Source organism: Malaclemys terrapin, chromosome 1 (genome assembly GCF_027887155.1).
Source record: "Malaclemys terrapin pileata isolate rMalTer1 chromosome 1, rMalTer1.hap1, whole genome shotgun sequence".
In the NCBI taxonomy this organism is placed as follows: Eukaryota; Metazoa; Chordata; order Testudines; family Emydidae; genus Malaclemys; species Malaclemys terrapin.
In genome coordinates, this window is record NC_071505.1 from 136,040,721 (window position 1) to 136,062,477 (window position 21,757).

A 21,757-nucleotide genomic window follows, 5' to 3' on the forward strand; every position below is an offset into this window, starting at 1 on the left:
GTATTCCTCATTCTTTTTGTTCTCCTGTTGTAATTGATTGACAATTGCTTGTTAAATGATTGTAAATGCTAATCTAGACCCACACATTTGCAGAGTATCAGGACATGGGGGCTCAGCTTGGACAAACCACAAAACTTGGTGGTCCAGAACAAACATTTGTGGAGAGCCTCAGTTATCAACATAATTAGCATTTACAATCAATTAGCTAAAATTATAACAAGGCCACCAATTCTAGTCTAGACAAAGCCAAAGTATGAGTACTCCAGGCTAGACAGGACCTAGATTTTTAATATAAAAGGAGGCAACATAAATGTATCTTCCCTACCCCCCCAAAAAAACAAACAAACAAATATACAAACAAAAAAACCCACCTATACCCTCAAATCATTATGCCTTCTTTACACAAGAGAAGAAAATCAAACAATGGCCCAGTCTCAGTTATTGCCCCTTTTATAGATCACCTTTAAAAATGAAATTATCCTTTACATTCCTAATTCCTCAAAATCAGGGTAACTGCTGACTTTGTGGGACTGGAGCTAGATGTGAAAATGTGTCCGTTTCCATTATGGCATATGCATATAGAATAGAGTGCTGGGAGCATGACATAATAGGTTAGGGTAAGAGAAAGTTGATTAGGGGAAAGGCCCTTAAAAAAACCTTGTCTTGAAAATAGCCACATGGTTGGTTTAGTAGTCAAGATTGTTTTATGTTGTTGTCATAAATATAGAGGGAAGGGTAACAACCTTTATGTATGTAGTAGCATAAAATCCCTCCTTGGCAGCTGTACTGGATTGCTTTACCTGTAAGGGGTTAAGCAGTTCAAATAACCTAGTTGGCACCTGACCAGAAGGACCAATGAGGAAAGAAGATACTTTCAAATTTCTGGGGGAAGGATTTGTTGTTGTTCTCATTTGTTGTTCCCTCTCCGGATGGAGGGAGAAGCCAAGCAGGTACAATATCTCCTGAAAATATACCTGGAATAATCCATCTAAAATCACAGAAATTGTAAGTAGGACAAGGATATGCGTTAGGTTGTCTTTTGTTTGGGCTTGTGAATTTTCCTATGCTACAGAGGTAGTTTTATTCCTGCTTTTGTAACTGTGAAGCTGAGCCAGAGGGGAATCCTCTGTGTTTTAAATCTTTGTATTACCCTGTAAAGTTACCTTCCATCTTCATTTTGCAGGTGTGATTCTTTTACTTTTTTCTTTACAAATAAAGTTTTTCTTTTAAGAACCTGATTGGTTTTTAGTGTCCTGAAGACAAAGGGTCTGGTCTGTGCTCACATTGCTAAGGCAATTGGTTGGTATATTATTCTCAAGCCTCCCCAGGAAAGGGGGTGAAAAGGCTTGGGGCGATATTTTGGGGGGATCCCTATTCCAAGTGACCCTTCCCTGAATTTTTGTGTAAATCACTTGGTGATAGCAGCAATACCATCCAAAGATAAGGAAAGGAATTTGTGCCTTGGGGAAGTTTTAACCTAAGTTGGTAGACTATAAGCTTAGGGGGTCTTTCGTGTGGGTCCCCATATCTGCACCCCAGAGTTCAGGGGGGTGGAATCCTGACACAGTCCCACTAAAAAAATTAGGCAACATCCACATTTTACACTTCTTATAACTTTTTTTTTTTACACATACTTGGGGCCCAAACTATGGCTCTGATCCTGATATTACTCTCTTGGGATCAATCGTGGATAATTTCCACCATCCACTTCCCTTTTGGGAAAGCAATAATTAAAAAGCTATTATGGGGCTGGGGTAGAATTTATGGTGCAAATTTAGGTCATTTGATCAAGAGGTTTCCAATGTATATCCTCCCCCCTGCATTATGAACTTCTATTAATTTTCAAAGTACTCTAAAATCCACATGCATAATGAGATTATCTAGGATATTTGTATGCCACAACAGGGGCAATGGGGCAAGTTTGGAGTAATTTGGTTCAGGCATTCCTCAGATACTGGCCCCCCCCCCCTTAAAAATATTTTAATATTCCAGTTGCTCTAAAACTGATATGTATAGTGAGATTACCTTGAACAATGGTATTCCACAACTGAAACTGAGGTAGAGGGGAACTCCCATTGCGGTGAATGGGTCATTTCACACCACCCAGAGCTATTGTGTTAGACTAGTCATCTCTTTGGTGTGTCCTAATTCATCTGAGCACACTCCACTGAGATGAATGGGCCATTCCACACATCAACAGCTCTCCTGTACTGCAGAGGGCTACGGAGAGCCCCTTCCTTTGCACTAGCTCCCTGAAGTGGATACAAAGCCTGGGCTCCCTGCTATTCCTCTTGCAGCCTCCAGCCGGTAGATGTGCTCCTAAAAGCCCATCAGTTACCATCCTCCTTTCTTCCCAGGGCCCTTCCAGCCCTACCGCGGGCATGGTGGGGCCAGGAGGAGGGCAGAGCTGGTAGTTAACGTGACAGATCATCATTCCCCTCCCACAGGTGCCCTCCAAACATGCCCCCTAACTAATGCCTCTTCCTTCAGAAACAAAGGAAATTAACTGCCCAAAAACGTGGTTAACACAGGCCTTGTTTACACTACAGCGCCTTTGCCAGTATAGCTATCCTGGCAGAGTCCCTCCATAGAGACATAGGGTAAGCTGACAGGAGTTCTGTCAACATAGCTACATCACCTCACCAAACAACATTAGCTAAGTTGACACCATTCTTCTCATAGCATAATTGTGTCTACAGCAGGGTTTTTGCTAACATAGCTATGTCAGCCGGGAGTATGAATATATTTTTTTTCTTCATGATTCTAGAGGACAAAACTATGCTGGCAAACTTTGTAGTGTAGATTAAGGCCTTCAAAGTTAGGTCAACATAAGTAACCTTTCGTCAACCTAGTTGTGCATGAGGCTACACTCAGATTTCCCTCCTGCTGATGTAGGTGCCCCGTTATAGTGACACAGTAACACCACCTCCCCAAATGGTGTTGAGTCATGGTCGACCCTACTGTGGTTGACACAGTGCAAGTATAGACATCGCAGTCCTCCAGCAGCTGTCCCACAATGCCCAACACTGACCGGTCGGGTCACAATTGTAAATACCAATTCCCAGGGGTCACATACAGCAGAAGCCAATTCTCCCCCTTTAAAAAGCCCACATATGTTTGCAATGATTGTCCAGCTTGGTGAGCACACCTAGCAGCTCTGCATGGCTGTTTGCAACTGCCCAACTGATTGTGCTGGCTACAGATGCGCCTCACACAGGTTACAGTGAGGTTAGGAAAACCTTGTTCACCAGACCTTAACACCCCACAAGGAACGCCCCTCCCTTTGAAATAGATAAAGATACATGCTAAACAACACATTCATTCAACTCGCCATAACGTAAAACCTTAACTTCTGGCCTCAGCAACACGAACATATTTATGGCTGACGCATGTAAACTGGCCATATATGCGACCATGGGAAATACATGAGACTCACCCCTGCTTGCTTAGTACCCTCTTCAACTCAAGAAATGTGTTTCAGATTCCTGCTGGCACTGTCAGTCTAACCTGCCTTCTCTGGCTTGTCAAATTGGGTTTATAACCGCTGGTGAACCACAGCGCCACTCATTTGACTGCTTCCCAGGCTGGTGAACCACCTGTGGTTCATTAATTATATACCAGTGTAACTCCACTGATTTCATTGGGGTCACTCCAGATTTACACTGCTACAAGTGAGGAGAGAATCAGGCATAAGTGCTGAGTCTATGGGTGCTCCGGGGCTCAAGCAGCCATGGGGAAAAAAAAACAGTGGGGATGGTCAGCACCCGCCAGCCACAGCTGGGCTGCCGTTCAGCTGTTTGGCAGCTTGTGTGGAGCCTCGGAGGAGAAGGCGGAGCGGGGACAGGAAGAGGTGGAACAGGGCAGAGCCTTGGGGTGGAGTGGGGGTGGAGCACCCACTGGGAAAAATAAGTCAGTGCCTATGCTGCCAGCTCAACAATACTTAGGGCTGTAATGTAGATGTGGATGGGCACATTTTGTGCATGCATGTGTGCGCACATGCCCCATCTCAACGCTGAAATCCTCACCTCTGCTTCCCTTACTTCTTGGCTGCACTATTCCAACTCCCTTCTCCATGGCCAGCTCATGTTCCCATTTTCCAGACTGCTGAGACCCAACTCTTCACACACACCATACTCATTATATGAGTAAAACACTGTTTTTCCCCACTGCCAGTGCCACAAACTTCTCCAAACTTCCTCTGAGAGCTAAGATGGGCTCTTTCCTTCATCAGCTGCAACGGAGACCCAGCAGGAGAAATTCTGCCCCCGGGGTCTTCACATCTCCCCTCAGTTACACCTGCACCACGCCACTGACTGCAAATGTCATTGAGGGAAGAGTTTGGCCCTGCAACTGAAGCTTAGGCCAAGATCATCTCCAGTGCAGGAAACCGGATAGGAAACCTCCGAACTTCCTCAGGATTGTGCCATCAGGGAAGGGTCTGTTCCCTGCCTGCACAACTAAACAGGCCCCATGTGATGCACAGATCTTCACAGATCACAGGCACCAGAGCTGTTCCCAGAGAGACCCTCTGTCTCCAGTCACTTCTGATGTCCTGCCAACCCCTCCTTGGCACCGATGGCTGGGAACGGCTCTGGATCTGGTTTAAGGTTGAGACTATCCTGCAATCTGATCCCAACAGGGGAGAAGGGATAAGCCTTAGTAACCAGGAAAGAGGCCACAAGCATCTGATCAGAATCATGACAATTTATTTATAACATGAATTATATGGTGCTGAGGGGTTTTCCTCACCACTATATCAAACCACTTCGCCTGGGGGAATTGCTGCATGCAGAGATGAGCAGAGAGGATTCAGCAGGGCCCAGAATACAGCTCCATCACTCACGCATTTTCCTGCTCAACATTGGCTATGATGGGGAAAAGAAAATGTGAGAGAGTTACAGAGGAATCAATGACTCACGGAGGGGAAGCTTTCCCTCTTGTAGGTCACCTCATTCTGGAGCTGCAGAGACACTGCCCTGACCAGACTATGGCTTCTCTACCACAGTGGCCGGACGCATCCCTAGAACATTCAGGGCTTCAGCCCTGACCCCTTTCCCAGCAGTGTTTTCACCCCAACCCTGGAAGATGGTTTTTCATTAATCTGTTTTGCTTTGCAGCCTGTTTAAAAAAAGCCCTGATGAGAAGAGGGATCCCAAGCTTCGGTTTTGGAAGGACTTGCTCTTGCTCTGTCCCAGCAACACACATAGAAAGAAGCAGAGACTTGTCTTGACTGAGGGGGAGAACGTAATCTTGGGACTAACCAAGCCTGCTGCCTCAGACTCAAGGCCTGAATCTGGAACTTGACAATGCGGGGGAGTTGGTGTTCCCTTCTCCCCTGAGCACTTAGGGGTGCTGGCAGACCACCCCAGGACATGGGGCAAAAGAGAACAGCAACTTTTACAACCCTCCAGACAGGCTGAGGAGACTCAGCCTGGGTTTCAGCACTGTTCTAACTGAGCAGCCCTGAGCAGTCTGAAAACCTCACAGTCGTCTCTTCATACGCTACCTTTGCTGCAGGGGGCGCTGTACTCAGCAATGGCAAATTCATCTGGAAGACACAAGGGAAGGGAGATGTGATCAGGGCTGTGTGAGACCCAACCAAGACTCCTCACACTTCCACCAGGCCCTGCAGCAGAGAGCTGGCACCGCACCAGAGATCTCAGGCAGGAGGGGAGGGAGCCCTGTCTCCAAGGGCACTGAAGGAACCTCAGCTGGGCTCCATGGGAGGAAGGCAAAGATTACCACAAGGCTACAGCACAACAGGCATCTCCAGTGAGTCTGTGCCAAGTGCCCTATGTCCGTTTGCACCTTGCCTGACACACGACCACTGGGGTTGCCGTTGGGCTCTGGTTTTGTCACCCCAATTTCCTAGCTGGGAACAGAGGAGTGAATGTGCCTCCCCCAGGTCACACCCAGGGCAGGATCTGAACCCAGGACGCTCCTAGATCCCTTTGGCTCTAACCTACGTGGATTAGCAGACCGAGGGGTCTGGGGCTTCAGATACTCCCATGGTGCGAGCATGAGGTCAGTGCAGGATGATCCCTAGCATGTAAACCCTGTGTGCCCTGCAGTCTCATCCTGGAGCAGGGAGATGCTCAATCCCATATCCCAGCAGGTTCACTGTGGCTCTGAATGTGACTTCTCCCCCCTTATGACAGGCCCACCAGCCTCCACTGCTGCCAGCCCCACCCGCACACACACCTGTCTCATAGTAATCATAGACTTTCACCACTGCCGGCTTCAGGCTCTGCACGGGGAAGTCCTGTTCCACCGCGAAGGAGAAGCTCTGAGTCACATTGCTCACCTGAGAGGGAAACAGACGAGGCTCAGGAAGCTCTGAGCCACTTCACCCTCTCGTTCCACATCTCCTCCCCCCATCGGTGCCCCCCATGATCCTGCAGGTCCAGCATCTGCCCCCCTTGGCTGCAGGGCCTGGCAGGGATTCAGGCCCTGAGGAAGGTGGGATAAGCCCTGCCCAACCCCAGGGTATGAGCCGCCGTCCCAGATACCCGTAGGTGGGGGGAGATCAGGGCCCTGGCTCTGTGTTGGGGAAGTGCTGAAGGGAAACACTGGGCAGGAATACATGGGTTTGTCTTTCCAAGCTGAGGCTCGGGAGATCCCCTCCCCCGGGCACTTCTATTGGGAGTACATTGGGGGTGACTCTTCCTGGCCCATTCCGGCCCCGTGCAGCCACTCACCTGCTCCATGTAGAGCAGCACGTGGTTGGTGCTCAGTTCTGTGCGGTGGATGTGGTGATGTCCTTCCAGCTGCCAGCAGCCAAGGGAGAGAAGCAGGATGTAACTGAGCCCCCCTTCGAACCACCCCAGAGCCCTAAGCAATGGGATGCTTTCACAAATTCATGGAGTCCAAAGCCAGGAGGACCATTGTGATCATGTAATCTCACCTCCTGTATAACCATGGGTGTAGTTTGGGGACACTGGGGGGTGTTGTCCCCCCAAACTGCAATTCTTAGGCAGGTGTGGAATTTGCCCCCACACCACCCCACATGCGCAGCCCCATTGCCCTGACTGGAGCTGCCCCCACCCCCTGCCACAAATACAGAAGTGAAATTACGCCTATGTGTGTAACACAGGCCAGAGAACTTCCCCAAAAGAATTCCTAGAGCAGATCTTTTAGACAAAGACAAACATCCAATCTCGATTTAAAAATGGTCAGTGATGGAGAACCACCGGGAGCTTTTTCCCCTGGTGCTGTCAGGGAAGAGGCGGAGTATGTGTCCCCACCCAATTGGTGGACTGAGGTGTAAAGTGCATCTGAGGGGCTGGACCCCAATCAAAGGCAGCACCAATTCCAGTATACCCAGCCTCAGTCAAACAGACCTAATAGTTCTTCCTCATTCTCTAGGTCTTAGACTGGCTAACACTGTCTGCAATGCCGGGGTCACTGCACAAGGTCTCCATAAGCCCAGGCTGGAGTCAGACATGGAAGGAGCTGCTGTCTACACTGCAGATCCTGCAGCTGGGAAATCTGCAGGTGAAAGGCTGATCTGAACTGGCCCCTGTGACAGAAGTGGGGTGGGGCCTCTCAGACCCTTCAGGATTCCAGTGGAATAGAAGAGAAACAGACGACATGGGGGGCCCTACTGCTGGAGATGAGACCAGGCTGCACCCATAATATGAGGAGTCAGGAATTGGAGCCCACTGGGGGCCAGATACCTCTGAGGTGGGGCTGAAGGCAAGGGGCTCTGGAGAGGCTATAGCCCATACACAGAACAGGCTGTTACCTTCCTCACTGATGACTTCACAGGGATGAATCCTGACAGCATCTTAACGTCAACGATGACCATGTTGGAGACGGGGCGTTTCCCTGTGTAACTGGGAGACCAAGCAGGAAATGAAACAAGATTTAATACATCTCAGCACAGAGCTGATGCACCTCAACTCTGATTGGCACAGGTGCACACTCCCCCGATCTGTAGCATCTCCCACCCCACCTGCTTGTCCACCTGCAATCTCCTGGAGTGACCCATCCCCAGCCGTAGGGCTCAAAGGCGCTGACTCCATGGGTGCTCCAGGGATGGAGCATCCACAGAAAAAAAGTGATGGGTGCTTAGCACCCACCGGCAGCCCCCCTATCAGCGCCTCTCCCTCTCCCCAGTGCCTCCTGCCCTGAAGCGTCCAGGAGGAGCTGCGGAGAGGGGGCGGAGCAAGGTTGGGGCGCGCTTGGGGGAGGGGGTGGAATGGGGTGGGAAGAGGCGGGCGGGGGCATGATGGGGGTGGGAAGTGGCAGAACAGTGATGGGGCCTTCAGTGAAGGGGTGGAATGGGGGCAGAGCCTGGGGGGGAGCACCCCTTGGCACATTAGAAAGTTGGCACCTAAACTAGGGCTGCTCTGGAAGGCCTGGGCCTGTGAGGGGAGTTACCTGATGTTTATGGCAATGCTAAAAGTCCTGTGGACCTGGGGGCTGTCACATGTCTCAGGGACCGTGTGCACCTCCAGCGCGAATGGTGCCTCTTCTGGCTTGGGGAGCACGTTGTACCTCAGGCTGGTCTGGAAGAGAATGCACAGTTCTATGTGAGCCTGTGCGTATATCCTCTCTGCTTATCTCCTCTGCCTCCTTCCCCCGGTCCATCTCATTTCCTCCTTTGTCTTCTCTTTCTCCTTCCTCCTCTCACTAGCTCCCCATTCCCTAACTCTGGACATGCTCTCTCCTCACACCTTTTCCTCTTTTCTCATCCTTATCTCCATCTCTTTCTCCCTTCCCTCCCCTACCCATCCCACCTCACCCTGCCACCTCCAGGATGAGCCAGGCGCCCTCAGCAGCAGCCTCTCCCTCTCCCCCTGCCCCTGGGCCCCTCACCTGCACATAGACACATCCTTCTCCTGTCACCCCCATGCGGTAGTCTCCTGGCACCTCTGGCAGTGCCACACGCTGGAGCAGCAGACGGTTCTTGTGATCCACCTGGAACTGGGACTGGAAGTTCCCTGTGGATTGCAGGGTCACTGTGGATGCTCCTCCGCTCTTGGTGTAAGTAGAGGCTCCATATCGGGACAGGGCCTGGAGCGCCACCACTGTGTCCTGCCAGACAAGAGATGGGCCCAGGCGCCCAAGGGAATGAATGAGCCATTTCTATGGGCCTGGATCCCCTACCCCACCGGCTCCTACCACACAGCACCGCCCTGCTCAGAAAGGTCAGTTTTTCCCATTTCCACCCATTCTCTACCCATCACTCCCACAAGCCATTCACCTATTCCCTGGGCCCAGATCCTCCAAGGTATTTAAGCACCTTTCTCCCACTGAAAGCAGCCAAGTGTCTAAGTACCTTTGGGAACGTAGGCCTTGGGAATTCTGACACTCCACTACAGGGAGCTGAGGGAAGAAGCCACCCACCCTCCCGTGAAGGAGCAACCTGAAGGGACAGCTGACAGGGCAGACAGATAACAGAGGCAGATGCACCCACGTGCCTCAGCAGCAGGAAAACAGAATTACAACCCTACTGTGTTAACCAAATCCCTCCGTGAAGTAGTCTTCCAAAGGGAAACACTTCATGCACTGTCTTCAAGAGGGATGTGTTTTGGGCTGCCTTTAATCAGGTGGCACTTTCTGGTTCTACATAACTCGGGATGGTGCCCCCACCGCATCTAGGGTGACCAGATGAGAGGAAGAAAATATCGGGACACATGGGGCGGGGGGGCTGCCGGCAGAGCAAAAAAAAAAAAAAGCGGAGGAGGACGCGGGACAAACACCTAAATATAGGGACAGTCCCAATTTTATCGGGACGTCTGGTCACCCTAGCTCCACAAGGTGTGTCTGGCAGTGGCTAACTGCTGCTGCTTCTCTGGGGAGTCCTCAGCTCCCGAGCTGGATTGGCTGGGCTGGATGGGGTCAGTGCTGGGGGGAGCTGAGGAAAGCGTCATGTTGCTGGATGCTCAGGGCGACAAGTCTGCCCTCTGTACACAAGAGCATCGCTTGTCCAGTCTCCTGCCATTAGCCCACTAAGGCCTGTGGGGATCTGATGTAGCCATGCTCCATGCTGTGACTATCCCATGAACTAACCCCCTCAGAAACAGAGGTTCTCTAAACCCTGCAGCAAGGGCACTGTCACCCCTTCCCCCTCCCAGAAGGAGTCTGTCTCTGTTTCAATGCTAGGTTATTCGTTCTTCTGTGGCAACCTGATATATATATCTCCTGCCTCCCCCTCCTGCCCTGGGTGTCTGAGGCTGGGGATGGGAACAGCTCACCTGGGTGGAGGAAAAGCCCCCGTTGGGATTCTGCTGCTTGCTGATCCACTTTGCAATTTGAGCTGCTAATGACAGGTCTTCTTGGGATGGTGCCGGCCGCGTGGGAAGGTAAGCGAGGAGCACGTAGGACGTCATCTCCACCTCGGCAGAGGGAGCCCGGGGGTGATAGACCGGGAGATCAGCCTCTGGCTGCTTCCCAGGCCTCTGCCAGTGAACGGAGCCATCTGCAGTGGGAGAAGGGAGAGGGAGGAGAAAAGGAAATGTTTATTACTGAATATCTGGCTTTTGCCAAGAGGGTTACTGACATACTGTCACTGAGGATGGAGAATGGAGTCCCAACCCTTGCTGGGCATGTCAATACGAAGCATGAAAATATTAAATAATCCCTCAAGTGGGTTGATACAGTCCAGATGTGGAAACTCGCAGTGTCTAATTAGTTTGCTGCACCTGTGCATGTGTCTCCCACATTTTATGAAGTCAGATCCCAGGAATGGCCAGTGTCAGGGTTTTTAAGGCTCATTGATCTAAAATGTGTGAAGAGACTAAATAATCCCGACCTGCCGCAGTACACACTGAAGGTTATAGCAATAACAATCAAACCCTTCTCCTGCCAGGCTACATAGGGCCAGTGGACCGGGATGCAGAAGAAGAGCCCATAAACAGGTCTCACCCTCTTTCACAGCTTCCTTATCAAGCGAGTCCAGCAGTGCCCTGTGCTTCTCCTCCTTCCCTGCCAGGGTGAAGGCGTAGGCCATCAGTGCCTTTGTGTACACGTGGCTTCCTCCCTGCTCCATAGCTGTTTCCAGGCAGAATAAAGCACTACGGACCACAGAGTGCTGCGGGGAGCATAGAGGGGAAATAATCAGTGTTTGCAGTGTGACATATGAACTAGGCTTTGGGCACTGCCTGTGCTGGCTGTCATCTCATGGCCCCAGAGCACAGATGGATTTAAATAAGAGGTGCAGTGGCTCTAATATAACACAGATGCTGGTGATGGGATGAGTGACTGTTTGACACCAGTCACTTGCATGGTCCCAGTGAACTCAGACTCTTGTAGTAATTTGGTCACCCCATCACTATGGGCCACTGAGCACAGAAATGTGTCTTAAATGTGTCTAGCTGAGACAGCCTCAGCAGTTACAAAAATCACATTCCTGCCTTCCATGGGGTAGCCATGTTAGATACGAGGCCTTCACAATTTGGAGAAATTAAGGTAATCTGAGGTGTCTAGGGCTATTTATTGAATTTTAACCAAGAAAACATGTGGAAGGCAAATGAAACAGACTGCCATGGATAGCTATGGGCCAACAGCTGTCAACTAGTATATAATCCCTCCCAGTCATTCATCCAATGAAAAGCATGACTAGATGTTAGGATATAGATATTCAGGCCTGTCTGTAAAGGCCTATACTTTAAGAATTTAGGTGTATTCTTATCACTTAGCTAGTAATAGAGATATAAAAGAAAGAATCAAAATCACTGTCTGTCTGTGTAAGGGCCTTCTCGTACTGTGACAGTCTGAAGCTCTGTTCTTAGGCTAAGGCCTTCAGCTAAGCAGCAGAGGCAGCCATAAACTGGGAAGCAAACGGTCACATCCTCACATTCCAAACTAGTCACATTGAAATAAGGTGCTATTGGGCTGTTAGGAATACAATCCTGTCCTGATAATGCCTATCACCTCCAGAGAAAGGGAAGAGCCTAGAAAATGTAAAAGGAAACTTAGTTTGATAGCGTCCTGTCTCTCTTTGTTCTTCTATAGTCTCCACTTCCCTATTGTTTGTCTGTATAATCTCAGTTTGGTTCTGTGATTGTTTCTGTCTGCTGTATAATTAATTTTGTTGGGTGTAAACTAATTAAGGTGGTGGAATATAATTGGTTAAATAACCATGTTATAATATGTTAGGATAAGTAGATAGCTCAGTGGTTTGAGCATTGGCGTACTAAACCCACAGTTATGAGTGTGATCCTTGAGGGGGCCACTTAGAAATCTGGGGCAAAATCAGTACTTGGTCCTGCTAGTGAGGGCAGGGGGCTGGACTCGATGGTCCTTTCCAGCTCTATGAGCTGGGTATATATTTTATTTATATTATTGGTTAGTTAAATTTCAGTAAAATGATTGGTTAAGGTATAGCTAAGCAGAATTCAAGTTTTACTATATAGTCTGCAGTCAATCAGGAAGTAAGGGGAGGGATGGGAACAGGGATTGGAGCTGGGGGAATTAGAATCATGTTTCGCTGGCTGGGAATAGGAACAGGGAATGGGAACAGGGACACAGGCAAGGCTCTGTGGTGTCAGAACTGGGAAGGGGGACACTGAAGAAGGAAATTGGAATCATGCTTGCTGGAAGTTTACCCCAATAAACATCAAATTGTTTGCACCTTTGGACTTTGGGTATTGCTGCTCTCTGTTCGTGCGAGAAGGACCAGGGAAGTGAGAGGGTGAAGGAATAAACCCCCTAACACTAGACCCCTAGTACGTTTACAGAGACTATATAAAACAAACAGGAATAATGAAGAAGGGAGTAGCCACGCTGTCAGGCTGAAAAGCTTCCATCAGTCAGACCCATCTGAGCTGCAGCCAGACACACAGGAGACAGTGACCGAGCACTACAGCTCTTTTGACATGAATTTGGAATTCTTTTTTTCCATTGTGCATATTAAAAAAAACAAATAAATAAAGAGCCAATCAAAGAAGCAGAGGGCGGCCAGAACCAGTACTGCACACCCAGATGCTTCTGAGGCCTGGGGACCGTCTCATTCTGGAGCCAGAGCCAAAGCCTTTCCAGACTGGTTTTTTCCCTCCTTTCCTTAAAGGTCCCTTTATCAGGGCAGCAGGCTGCCACTATCAGGACTCGGATGGGTATAGGGAGTGGGGGAGAGGGGAGGCTGCTGACCCAGGGGAACTCATGAAGGGGAATTTGTGCGTGTGGATACGTACAGTGATGGGCAGAGGAATCTCTAGCAGTGCGATGGTGATGTAAGCAGAGAGCGTGACCTCATCGTCCACCCCGCCCTGCAGGGAACCACAGAGAGAGACACATTAACCCCACGCAGCACCTAAAGCCTTTCCCTGCTGGGCCCTCTACATACTACATCCTCATGCCCTTTACCTGCCCACTCTTGCCATGCCCCATGATAGCTCTCACAAATGGGTATGTCTACACTGCAGCGGAGAACGTGAGACATGCACACACCAGCTCTGCCCAAGCTGGTACACTAACAAAGGCAGTGTGGCCATGGGTGGCAGCTCTGGCTAGCTGCCCAAATACAGTCATGCTCAAGCTTGGAGTATGTACTTGGGCAACTAGCCTGAGCTGCCATGGCCACACTGCTATTTTCGTGGCTGTCTGCCTGTGCTGGGAAGTACACTCCCAGCTGCCATGGAGACACACTCTGCGTTTCTGTCCCCACTTACCTCCCATGGTAGTTACCATGTATCTGCCCCCTCCTTTCTCCTCCCCATAGTAGGTCCCACATACAGTACAGTATCTACCCATCCATATCTCCAGGGTAATTCCCAGGCCCACGTCATCCCCTGCTCCTCCCACCCTGGCCCCATGTGCTGACGTGTCTGAGCTGTTCCCATGCGGAGTTGTAGCTCTCTCCATGTCACTGAAGTCCTGTATGGGTCCCATGGGAAGCCAGCTGGGCAGATACGTCACCTTTATGGCATTGTTCAGGAGCGTCCCAGAGCTGCGGAAGCACCCATTTTCCTTCTGCTTGCCAGCGAGCCAGGCCAGGGCATCCTGGATGTGCTTCTCCTCGATGAAGATGTGAGAGCGGGCCTGCGCAAAGGACTTGAGGACGAAGGCTGTCAGCCTGCGACAGAGTGCGGACAGCAGTGAGAGCTCCCTCCCATGCCCTGTGCTCGCTGGAGGGGATGGGGTCCTGGGGCATCGCCAGCCTGAGGGGAAGCAGCAGGGGCCAGAGAGCTGGTGGCCATGGGGCAGAGAGCATGAATACACTGCCTCCACCTTCACCCACCTCCACAGTCTCCTTCACACTGATTTCAGGATCCAGTTCAAACTCTCTCTTCCTGTTTATAAAATCCTCCCTGGACACAACCAGTCTCTCAAACTTAGGAGCCCTCTTCATGCTAAATACAACTCTTATAGCAGAGGGCCGCAGGATTGCAAATGTTGAATCTATATTTAAACAGGGCTCCATGGGAGTTCCAGGGAGTTATACACCAGTTTGCCTGTACTTAGTAAACTAGTCAAAATGACAATTAAAAATAGCATAATAAAAGATTCAGAAGATCATGATCTGATGGGGTCTAAGCAGCATGGCTTCTGCAAAGGAAAATTGTGTCTCACTAATCTCTTAGAATTCCCTGAACATGTCAATAAAGAGCTGAATGAAAGAGAATTGATTGACATAATTTCTTCAGTAGTCTCTTATGACAGACCTTCTCGAAAGCCTTTTGGAAAGTCTAAATGAATTGAATAATCATGGGATGAGGGTCAAAGTATTGTCGTGGATCAGAAATTGGTTCAGGGACAGAAAACAAAGACTAGAATTAAATTATCAATTCCATCATAGCCCAAGGCTAACAGTGGGGTGCTGCGAGGTTCAGTACTAGGACTGGTGTTGTTTAATATACCTATTAATGATCTTGATAATGGGCGATCGATAGCATAGCAATTCCTATGGTCCTATCTAGCACCAGGTTGCTCTCTACCTCTAACCCAGTTTCACCACTACGGGTATGAGAGTCTCCCCTCTGCAGCTCCCTGTCTGCAACAGCCTCCCCTGGATCTCTTCATCTTTTTTCAAAAATGATCTGAAACCATCCCATCCCCTTTGCCTCTTCAGTTCTCTCTCTCCTCAAGGCCAGTGGGAACAGGTGCTTTTTATACACAGCAGGATGATGAAACCTATTCCCTTTGGTGTGATATGCCAAGAGACTGTGAAAGCTCCAGCGAGCCCTCAGGCCTTTAACAGCATCACCAGTTGACTAAAATTTAACACTTCCTTTATAACTATATAACAGAGGAGGTTTAGGGGAGGCGTGACTGGCAAGAAATCTCACCAGGTATTCCCCGGCTGCCTGTAATGCTCCCCAAATGTGCTGTAAGAGCCATCCAGGTGCTTGTAATTCAGCTGCCTCTGATAACCTGAAATGGAAAGTTAAAGCAGGATTTATACATCAAACAAGAGAGAGCAGCTCACCAGCTCAGCCAGTAAAGGGGCTCCTGGCCCTGATGTGTACTAGCCAGCACTGGTACACAAACATACACGTCTCCATCCCACGAGCTAGTCAGCAGAGGGAACTGACACACAACACATGGGCAGCACCATCGTATTCCAGTAGGGGGAGTACCACACAGTCTGGTTAGCTAGAGCACCCAGGCTGAGAAGCCATTTCACCTGGCTACTCTGCAGCATTTCCACACTATAGGGGTGACTCATAGGATGGACACAACAGCCAGTAGCTCTCGTGGAGCAATGAGTGCGCGTAACTGTAGTGCTCAGACAACTGACAATAGTGAGCCAAGAGTGTGTCGAATGGGGACCCCACTCCCCAGATACACAACCCAGTCCCTTTGTCCTCAGCTGAGGGAAGCTCTGTCTGCAGGTCAGGCAGAAACAGAAAGCTCCCAGCACAACCTTGGAAGGGAGCAAGTGAAGAAAGAAAAGCCCCGTCCCTCCTCACCACTGACTAAGTAGCCGATGGCCTTGGATTTGGTCTCCTCGCTCAGCTGCCCCGTTTTATTCAGATAGTCCAGGACGTAGATGTTGGGGGCAAACAGGACCATGTTCTGCTCCCCACAGCCGAAGGGCATCTGGAGGAGCTGCTGCAGGTTCTGCATGGCTGTGCCCAGGATATCGCCTGGGGATGGAGACACAGGGAGTCAGTGTGGCCCAGAGGTGGCCTGCGGAGGCAGAGTGCACTGCAGAGCACAGGCAGTAACAGATGAGAGAGAAGGACAGAGGGAAAACAGGACAGAGCCATACCCTGAAAGAGGAAACACAGAGAGAGAGAATGGGGAGAAGGAAGGGTAGGAAGATGTCTGGGATAGGAATAGGGATACTTAGACAGAAAGGCCAACACACAGAGAAACTGATAAAGGGAGGTGAGGGAAAGGAGAACAGGAACAGGAAAAGAGACCAGAAGAGATGAATGGGGAGATGATGGGGACACTGATGAAGGGAGTGAGTAGCTGACCAGGTGGAAAGGCTGGCACAGCAGGCAAACAAGGAGCAGTGGCCGCAGCTGCCAGGGCAGGTCCTTTCTGAGTTGCTGCACTCACCCAGCACTGTCACATAGGCTCTGGCTGAGCCCTGCACCACGTTCAGTGGGAGCTTCAGGGAAATCTTCCCTGCTTCTGAATTTCCTGAGGGAAAAAATCAGACAGATAAAATGCCCCCATGCTCAGCAGTGAATGGGTCCCAGAGCAGAACCTGGAATGCTGCCTTCCACCCGCCCCCTGCATGGGGAACCCCTGCTTTCAGCAGCTCCATTCCTCCTAGCTGGACAGTGAGACGCCCAACTGTCCCCTCTGGCTTGGGGTCCTGTGACCCATGGGAAAAACTCCGCTCTTTCTATGGAGTGAGGTGCACCACCTGGCCCGATGGGAAACTGCAGTCTCCAGTTCTTTGGCCCTTCCTGTTTGCTGGCAATTGGCAGATGGTAGAATCCAGTTTGTAATTTCACTCTATAGAATAAGAGATTAGAGATGGAAAAGTCCCATTAAACCCCTTTAAGCCCATCCTCCAGGGACTTGGGCCAGGATTGCTCATGCAGTCTATTCTCCGGGGCTTTGTCAAGCCCTAGATCTCAATGTTCCAAGCAATGTCCTCATGATTAGGAAATGTGTCTCGACTCTCCACACAGAAACATCCCCACCATTGCTTAGTCTCTATCCTGACACCCCAAGTTCTCACTGCACCCTCAAGAGTCTCCCAAATAATCCCACTCCCTCCTTGGGGCTGTCACTGTTCATCCGCTGACAAAGGACATAGATGAAGAAGGAGCAGAGAGGTCCTTACCATTTGCACAGAGCAGAGAGTTGAAGGTTGCTTCCGTCTCAATCCCTTCGGGCTTGGGAGGGGAAGGAAAATGAGAAAGGTGAGAAGCTGCAGACAGACTGAGCATCTGGCATCAGGAACAGAGTCTGTGTGAGGACAGGGCGGGGAATCTTCAGAAAGGGACAGAGAGGCAGCACGAGAGGTGGGGAGAAGAGAGAGTTCGACAAAAGTGGAGAGACAATGAATGAAGACAGAGAGAAATGTAAAGGGCCAAGTGGGTGAATCAAAGGAAGAGGGAGATTTGCAAATTTCCATGGACTGATGCTTGTAGATTCATAAAATAATAATTGGTTAGAATAAAATAAAAACCAGCTACTAATAAGTTATTGTCTCTTCACACCCAAGGGAAGAATAGTGCAGCTCTATTGCATGGGTTACTAGTTACCTGAAGCACACTGTGCAAGATGGTACCTTAATGCCCCTATAACAGAGAGGACATGCACTATGTGTCATTGCTAACATCAGATGATGCGATAAGTTAAAGACAACTTACTACATAGTGGAATATCAGCAATTCTACATACTGTAATGCTGCAGATTTTCTCTTTCCATTACAGGACAGCAATAGGGTATACGGAGAATAGGAAGGGACAATATTACACATTATTATAACTGGTGTTACTGTTGGTATCATGAAATGTCATTAGTTATCGTTGCTTTTTTATGACACACGGAGAGGCTATGCAGCTTTATGTATCATTTGTTACTGATTATAGATGCTGTATAATGAGCTATTGCTTTCCTGCAAAGATGAGGGTATGCAGCATTGCCCTGTGCTATTTCATTTCACTGGGTAACAATGTCAGCAACCATTGCTGCCCTAGGAAAGAGAGAGGTTATGCAATGTTACCATGTTATGCTTATTTGGCACACTATGCAATGTTTTTTCTGTAAGGGAATATACATTATTATATCCTATAGTGGGTGGGATTTTCCAAAGCACACCTAATTCCCCTAGATGCTTTGAATCTCCCACACGTGTGCTTCTGTTAGGCTATGTAGCAAGTTGTCACAGCTTCCCTGTAACAGAGGAGGCACGGATAGTTATAGTGTCACACTCTATATAAGTTATTACTGTTTTCCTATCCTACACAGAGCATTATAGCGCGGCTTATTGCCTATGTCACTCTGTGTGAAAACTTACCACTTCTCTATACCGCAGGGACTAAGAGGCCCACATACCTCCACTAACAGCTGTTTGATCACTGTATCCTTCTGCCCTGTCTCAGGGAGCACTGCTACCTCGTTCTCGCAGGGCAGCTCCGTCTTCAGGGCCTCTGCACTCACAGAGAAATTCACATTACCTGAAACAAAGAGAAATAAGTGTTCTGCCAGGCACTGCAGCTACAGGGGTGTCAATGTCATTTCCATGGTGCTCCACTCTTCAGCACCACTGATTACAAGGAAACCTCTCTGTAGAGAGAGAGCTCATGTCACATCTCATGTAGGCCTGGGCTACACTACAAAGTTGGATTGACGCAAGGCAGCTCATGTCAATCTAATTGTGCATGTGTCTATATTTCAGTTTGGTTCATACAGACGTAAGTGCCCTGTTGCACCGACTTAATAACATCGCCACCCCAAGCGGCATAGAGCCAAGTTTGATGTCCTTAGGTCAATGCAGTGATAGTGTAAATACTCCACTGCTTATGTTATCTGTTACTGTCCTCCAGCTGCTGTCCCACAATGTCCCACGCTGACTGCTCCGGTCACCATTGTGAACTCTGCTGGCCAGGGGTCACAGAAACCAGAAGCCTCAACCCCCCCCCCCATCTCCCCGCCCACCCTTTGAACCCCTGCAAATTTTTCAAATTCCTTTTCTTGGGTACCCGGCTTTGTGGGCACACCTAGCTACTCTCCCTTGTCGAGTGCAACTGCTCAGCTGACATGCCAGCTACGCACTCCAGACATGCTCCTGCCTGGAACAGACAGGAGATATTGGATCTTCTGGGCTTGTGGGGAGAAGAGGGCTTGTGCAGGCACAGCTCTGAACCAGGCATAGAAACATGGATATCTAAGAGCAGATATTATGCAAGTGAACAATGCCAGTGCCCCTTCCAATGAGCAAAAGGACATTCAACTGTCATTCTGCACCTGCTGAGCCTCTAGTCGAAATATTCCTTGGTGCTGTCGAGGTGGCCGGTGTATGGCTTCATGAGACAGGGGAGCAAGGGTTAGGTTGGGTCGCCCAGGATCACAACTGGCATTTCAACATTGCCACTGGTAATCCGCCAGTCAGGAATAAGGTCCCTGCTTGCAGCTTTCTGAACAGTTCTGTGTTCTTAAAGTCGCGAATGTCATGCGTCTTCTCTGACTAGTCAACACTGATGTCAGTGATCCACTAACACTTGAATAACCACAGAAAAGTAAAAAGAACAGGAGTACTTGTGGCACCTTAGAGACTAACAAATTTATTAGAGCATAAGCTTTCGTGGACTACAGCCCACTTCTTCGGCTCTAAGAAATTTGTTAGTCTCTAAGGTGCCACAAGTACTCCTGTTCTTTTTGCGGATACAGACTAACATGGCTGCTACTCTGAAACCTGTCACAGAAAAGTAGCCTCTTTTGTTGATGTACTCTGAGGCAAGGTGGTCTTGTGCCAAAAGAGGGATATGTGTGCCATCTATCACCCCACTGCAGTTTTGGAACCCCATTGCTGCAAATCCATCCACTATGTCCTGCACATTGCTGAGAATCACAGTTCTGCATAGCAAGGGGCAATCAATGGCTTTTCATACTTGCATGACAACAGCCCCTGCGGTGAATTTCTTGACTCCTAAGTGATTTTCAACTGACTGATAGCAATTTGGCATAGCACATTTCTACAGTGTGATCGTCACTTGCTTCTCCACTGTTAGTGCACCTCTCATTTTGACGAGTGGCAGTGGAATACCTATCCATGGTGCACCACACTCTGCATCGATACAAGCACTCCTGGTAAGTATGCATATCTCTGACATAAGGAGCCAAGTATGCGTGCATACAAGTAATGTGCTAACTGTGGCAGCTGTATGCCGATGTAACTTGAGTCGACATAAGTTTGTAGTGTAGACATGGTAGTAGTATCTTAGACCATGCCTGCACTGGGTTTTTCACACAGATGCAGCTGCACCAGAGCAAACCCTGGGAACAGCCTTGCTTCACTGGTGTGAAAAGTGACTCACCCCAGTGAAGCAGGACTGTTCTAAGGGTTTGCTCTGGTGCAGCTACATCTGTGTGAAAAACCCCAGTGCAGGCATGGTCTAAGACAGGGATTCTCACCACAAATTATTTGGTGGCCTCAGAGTACAGCCACCAACTTTTAGGTGGCTACTCTGACACTTTCATTTCAAACCAGGGCACGTGGCACTAGTGCAAGTCACAGGTTACGCCAGTTAGTGTGTCTACACTAAGAGTTTGTTCTGGTGCTGTTACATCAGTGACATCAGCAGCTACATTACTAGTGCACTACAATAGTGCAAAAAAACAAAAAAACAGTGCAGACAAGACATGAGGATCACTCTGCAGCAGCCTTCCCAGTCCTGACAGGAATTGGGCAAGACGGATAGGAGTGCAGGGAGTAATGGCTCCAATTTTTGGCTGAGGACGATGGCCTCTGTTACACAGGACTAAAGGGTCATTATAGCCCCTTCAGGCCTTAGAATCTATGAATCTATGATTCTATCCATAGAGCCCTGACTGGGTCAAGCAAACAGTTAATGCTCCCATTTAGCCCATCAGGGCCATGAGGGGAAGAAATAATTAAATTCTCCATCAGATCCACAAATTACTTAACAGGGTCAGCACCACTTATTCCAGATGTGCTCACCTGAGATGTTTCCCAGGAAACAGTTTTAGCCTAATGACAGTGAATGGCAATGACAGCTGCTGAATCAGGATAGTATTTGAAAAAATTCTGCTCCTTGGGGACGCAATTGGCTAGAACCAAGGAGTTAAGTGGAGGGTAGTCAGGAGTTTATTAAGGGCATGTCTACATTACAAAATTAAGTAAACCTAAATTAGGTCAACGTGCAGCCACGGCAGTAATTAAATCGCTTTTGAATGTCCACACTGTGCTCCTTGTATCGGCAGTGCGCGTCCACACTAACAGTGCCTGCACTGATGCAGCGAGCAGTGCACTTTGGGTAACTATTGCACTGTGCAACTCATCACCATCTAGCACAGGGTATTTTGGGAAGGGTTTGCAATGCATCATGGGGGCAAAAAAGTCATGCAGGAGTGATTGGGAACATGGTTTCAACATCCCATGATGCAGTTTTCTCCATCCCATAATAATATCTGCATCCCATAATGTTTGCACTCTTTTCAAAAATGCTGCAAACCTGCACATCCGCCATCTCAGTGGGAAGCATGGATCCTGCAGAGCTCTGCCCTATTGTGGTGAGCATTGTGAACACAACACACCTAATCCCACAGAATTTCCGGAGCTTCAAGAGGAGCACTGGGGAATATGACAATTCCTTCCAGGCTAGCTTGTCATGCACCATGGAAAGAAACAATTCAAGGTTGTTGTTGGCAGTGATG

At 49.1% G+C, this 21,757-nt stretch overlaps 1 protein-coding gene across 1 annotated transcript in view; it reads right to left on the reverse strand.

The window, feature by feature from the left end:
* Positions 1-4,689: 4,689 nt before the first annotated feature.
* Positions 4,690-21,757, reverse strand: part of A2M (alpha-2-macroglobulin) — a 46,357-nt gene continuing 29,289 nt past the window's right edge. Inside the window, exons 21-36 of the mRNA XM_054040223.1 lie at positions 18,416-18,537; positions 17,195-17,246; positions 16,456-16,539; positions 15,858-16,034; positions 15,234-15,318; positions 13,864-14,020; positions 13,140-13,214; positions 10,873-11,038; positions 10,203-10,426; positions 8,821-9,039; positions 8,383-8,510; positions 7,745-7,835; positions 6,699-6,767; positions 6,202-6,304; positions 5,507-5,548; positions 4,690-4,865 (exon numbers count right to left, since the gene is read on the reverse strand). Coding sequence (XP_053896198.1) covers positions 4,840-4,865; positions 5,507-5,548; positions 6,202-6,304; positions 6,699-6,767; positions 7,745-7,835; positions 8,383-8,510; positions 8,821-9,039; positions 10,203-10,426; positions 10,873-11,038; positions 13,140-13,214; positions 13,864-14,020; positions 15,234-15,318; positions 15,858-16,034; positions 16,456-16,539; positions 17,195-17,246; positions 18,416-18,537 — 1,820 coding nt within the window. The 3' untranslated portion in view covers positions 4,690-4,839. The remainder of the gene's footprint in view (positions 4,866-5,506; positions 5,549-6,201; positions 6,305-6,698; positions 6,768-7,744; positions 7,836-8,382; positions 8,511-8,820; positions 9,040-10,202; positions 10,427-10,872; positions 11,039-13,139; positions 13,215-13,863; positions 14,021-15,233; positions 15,319-15,857; positions 16,035-16,455; positions 16,540-17,194; positions 17,247-18,415; positions 18,538-21,757) is intronic.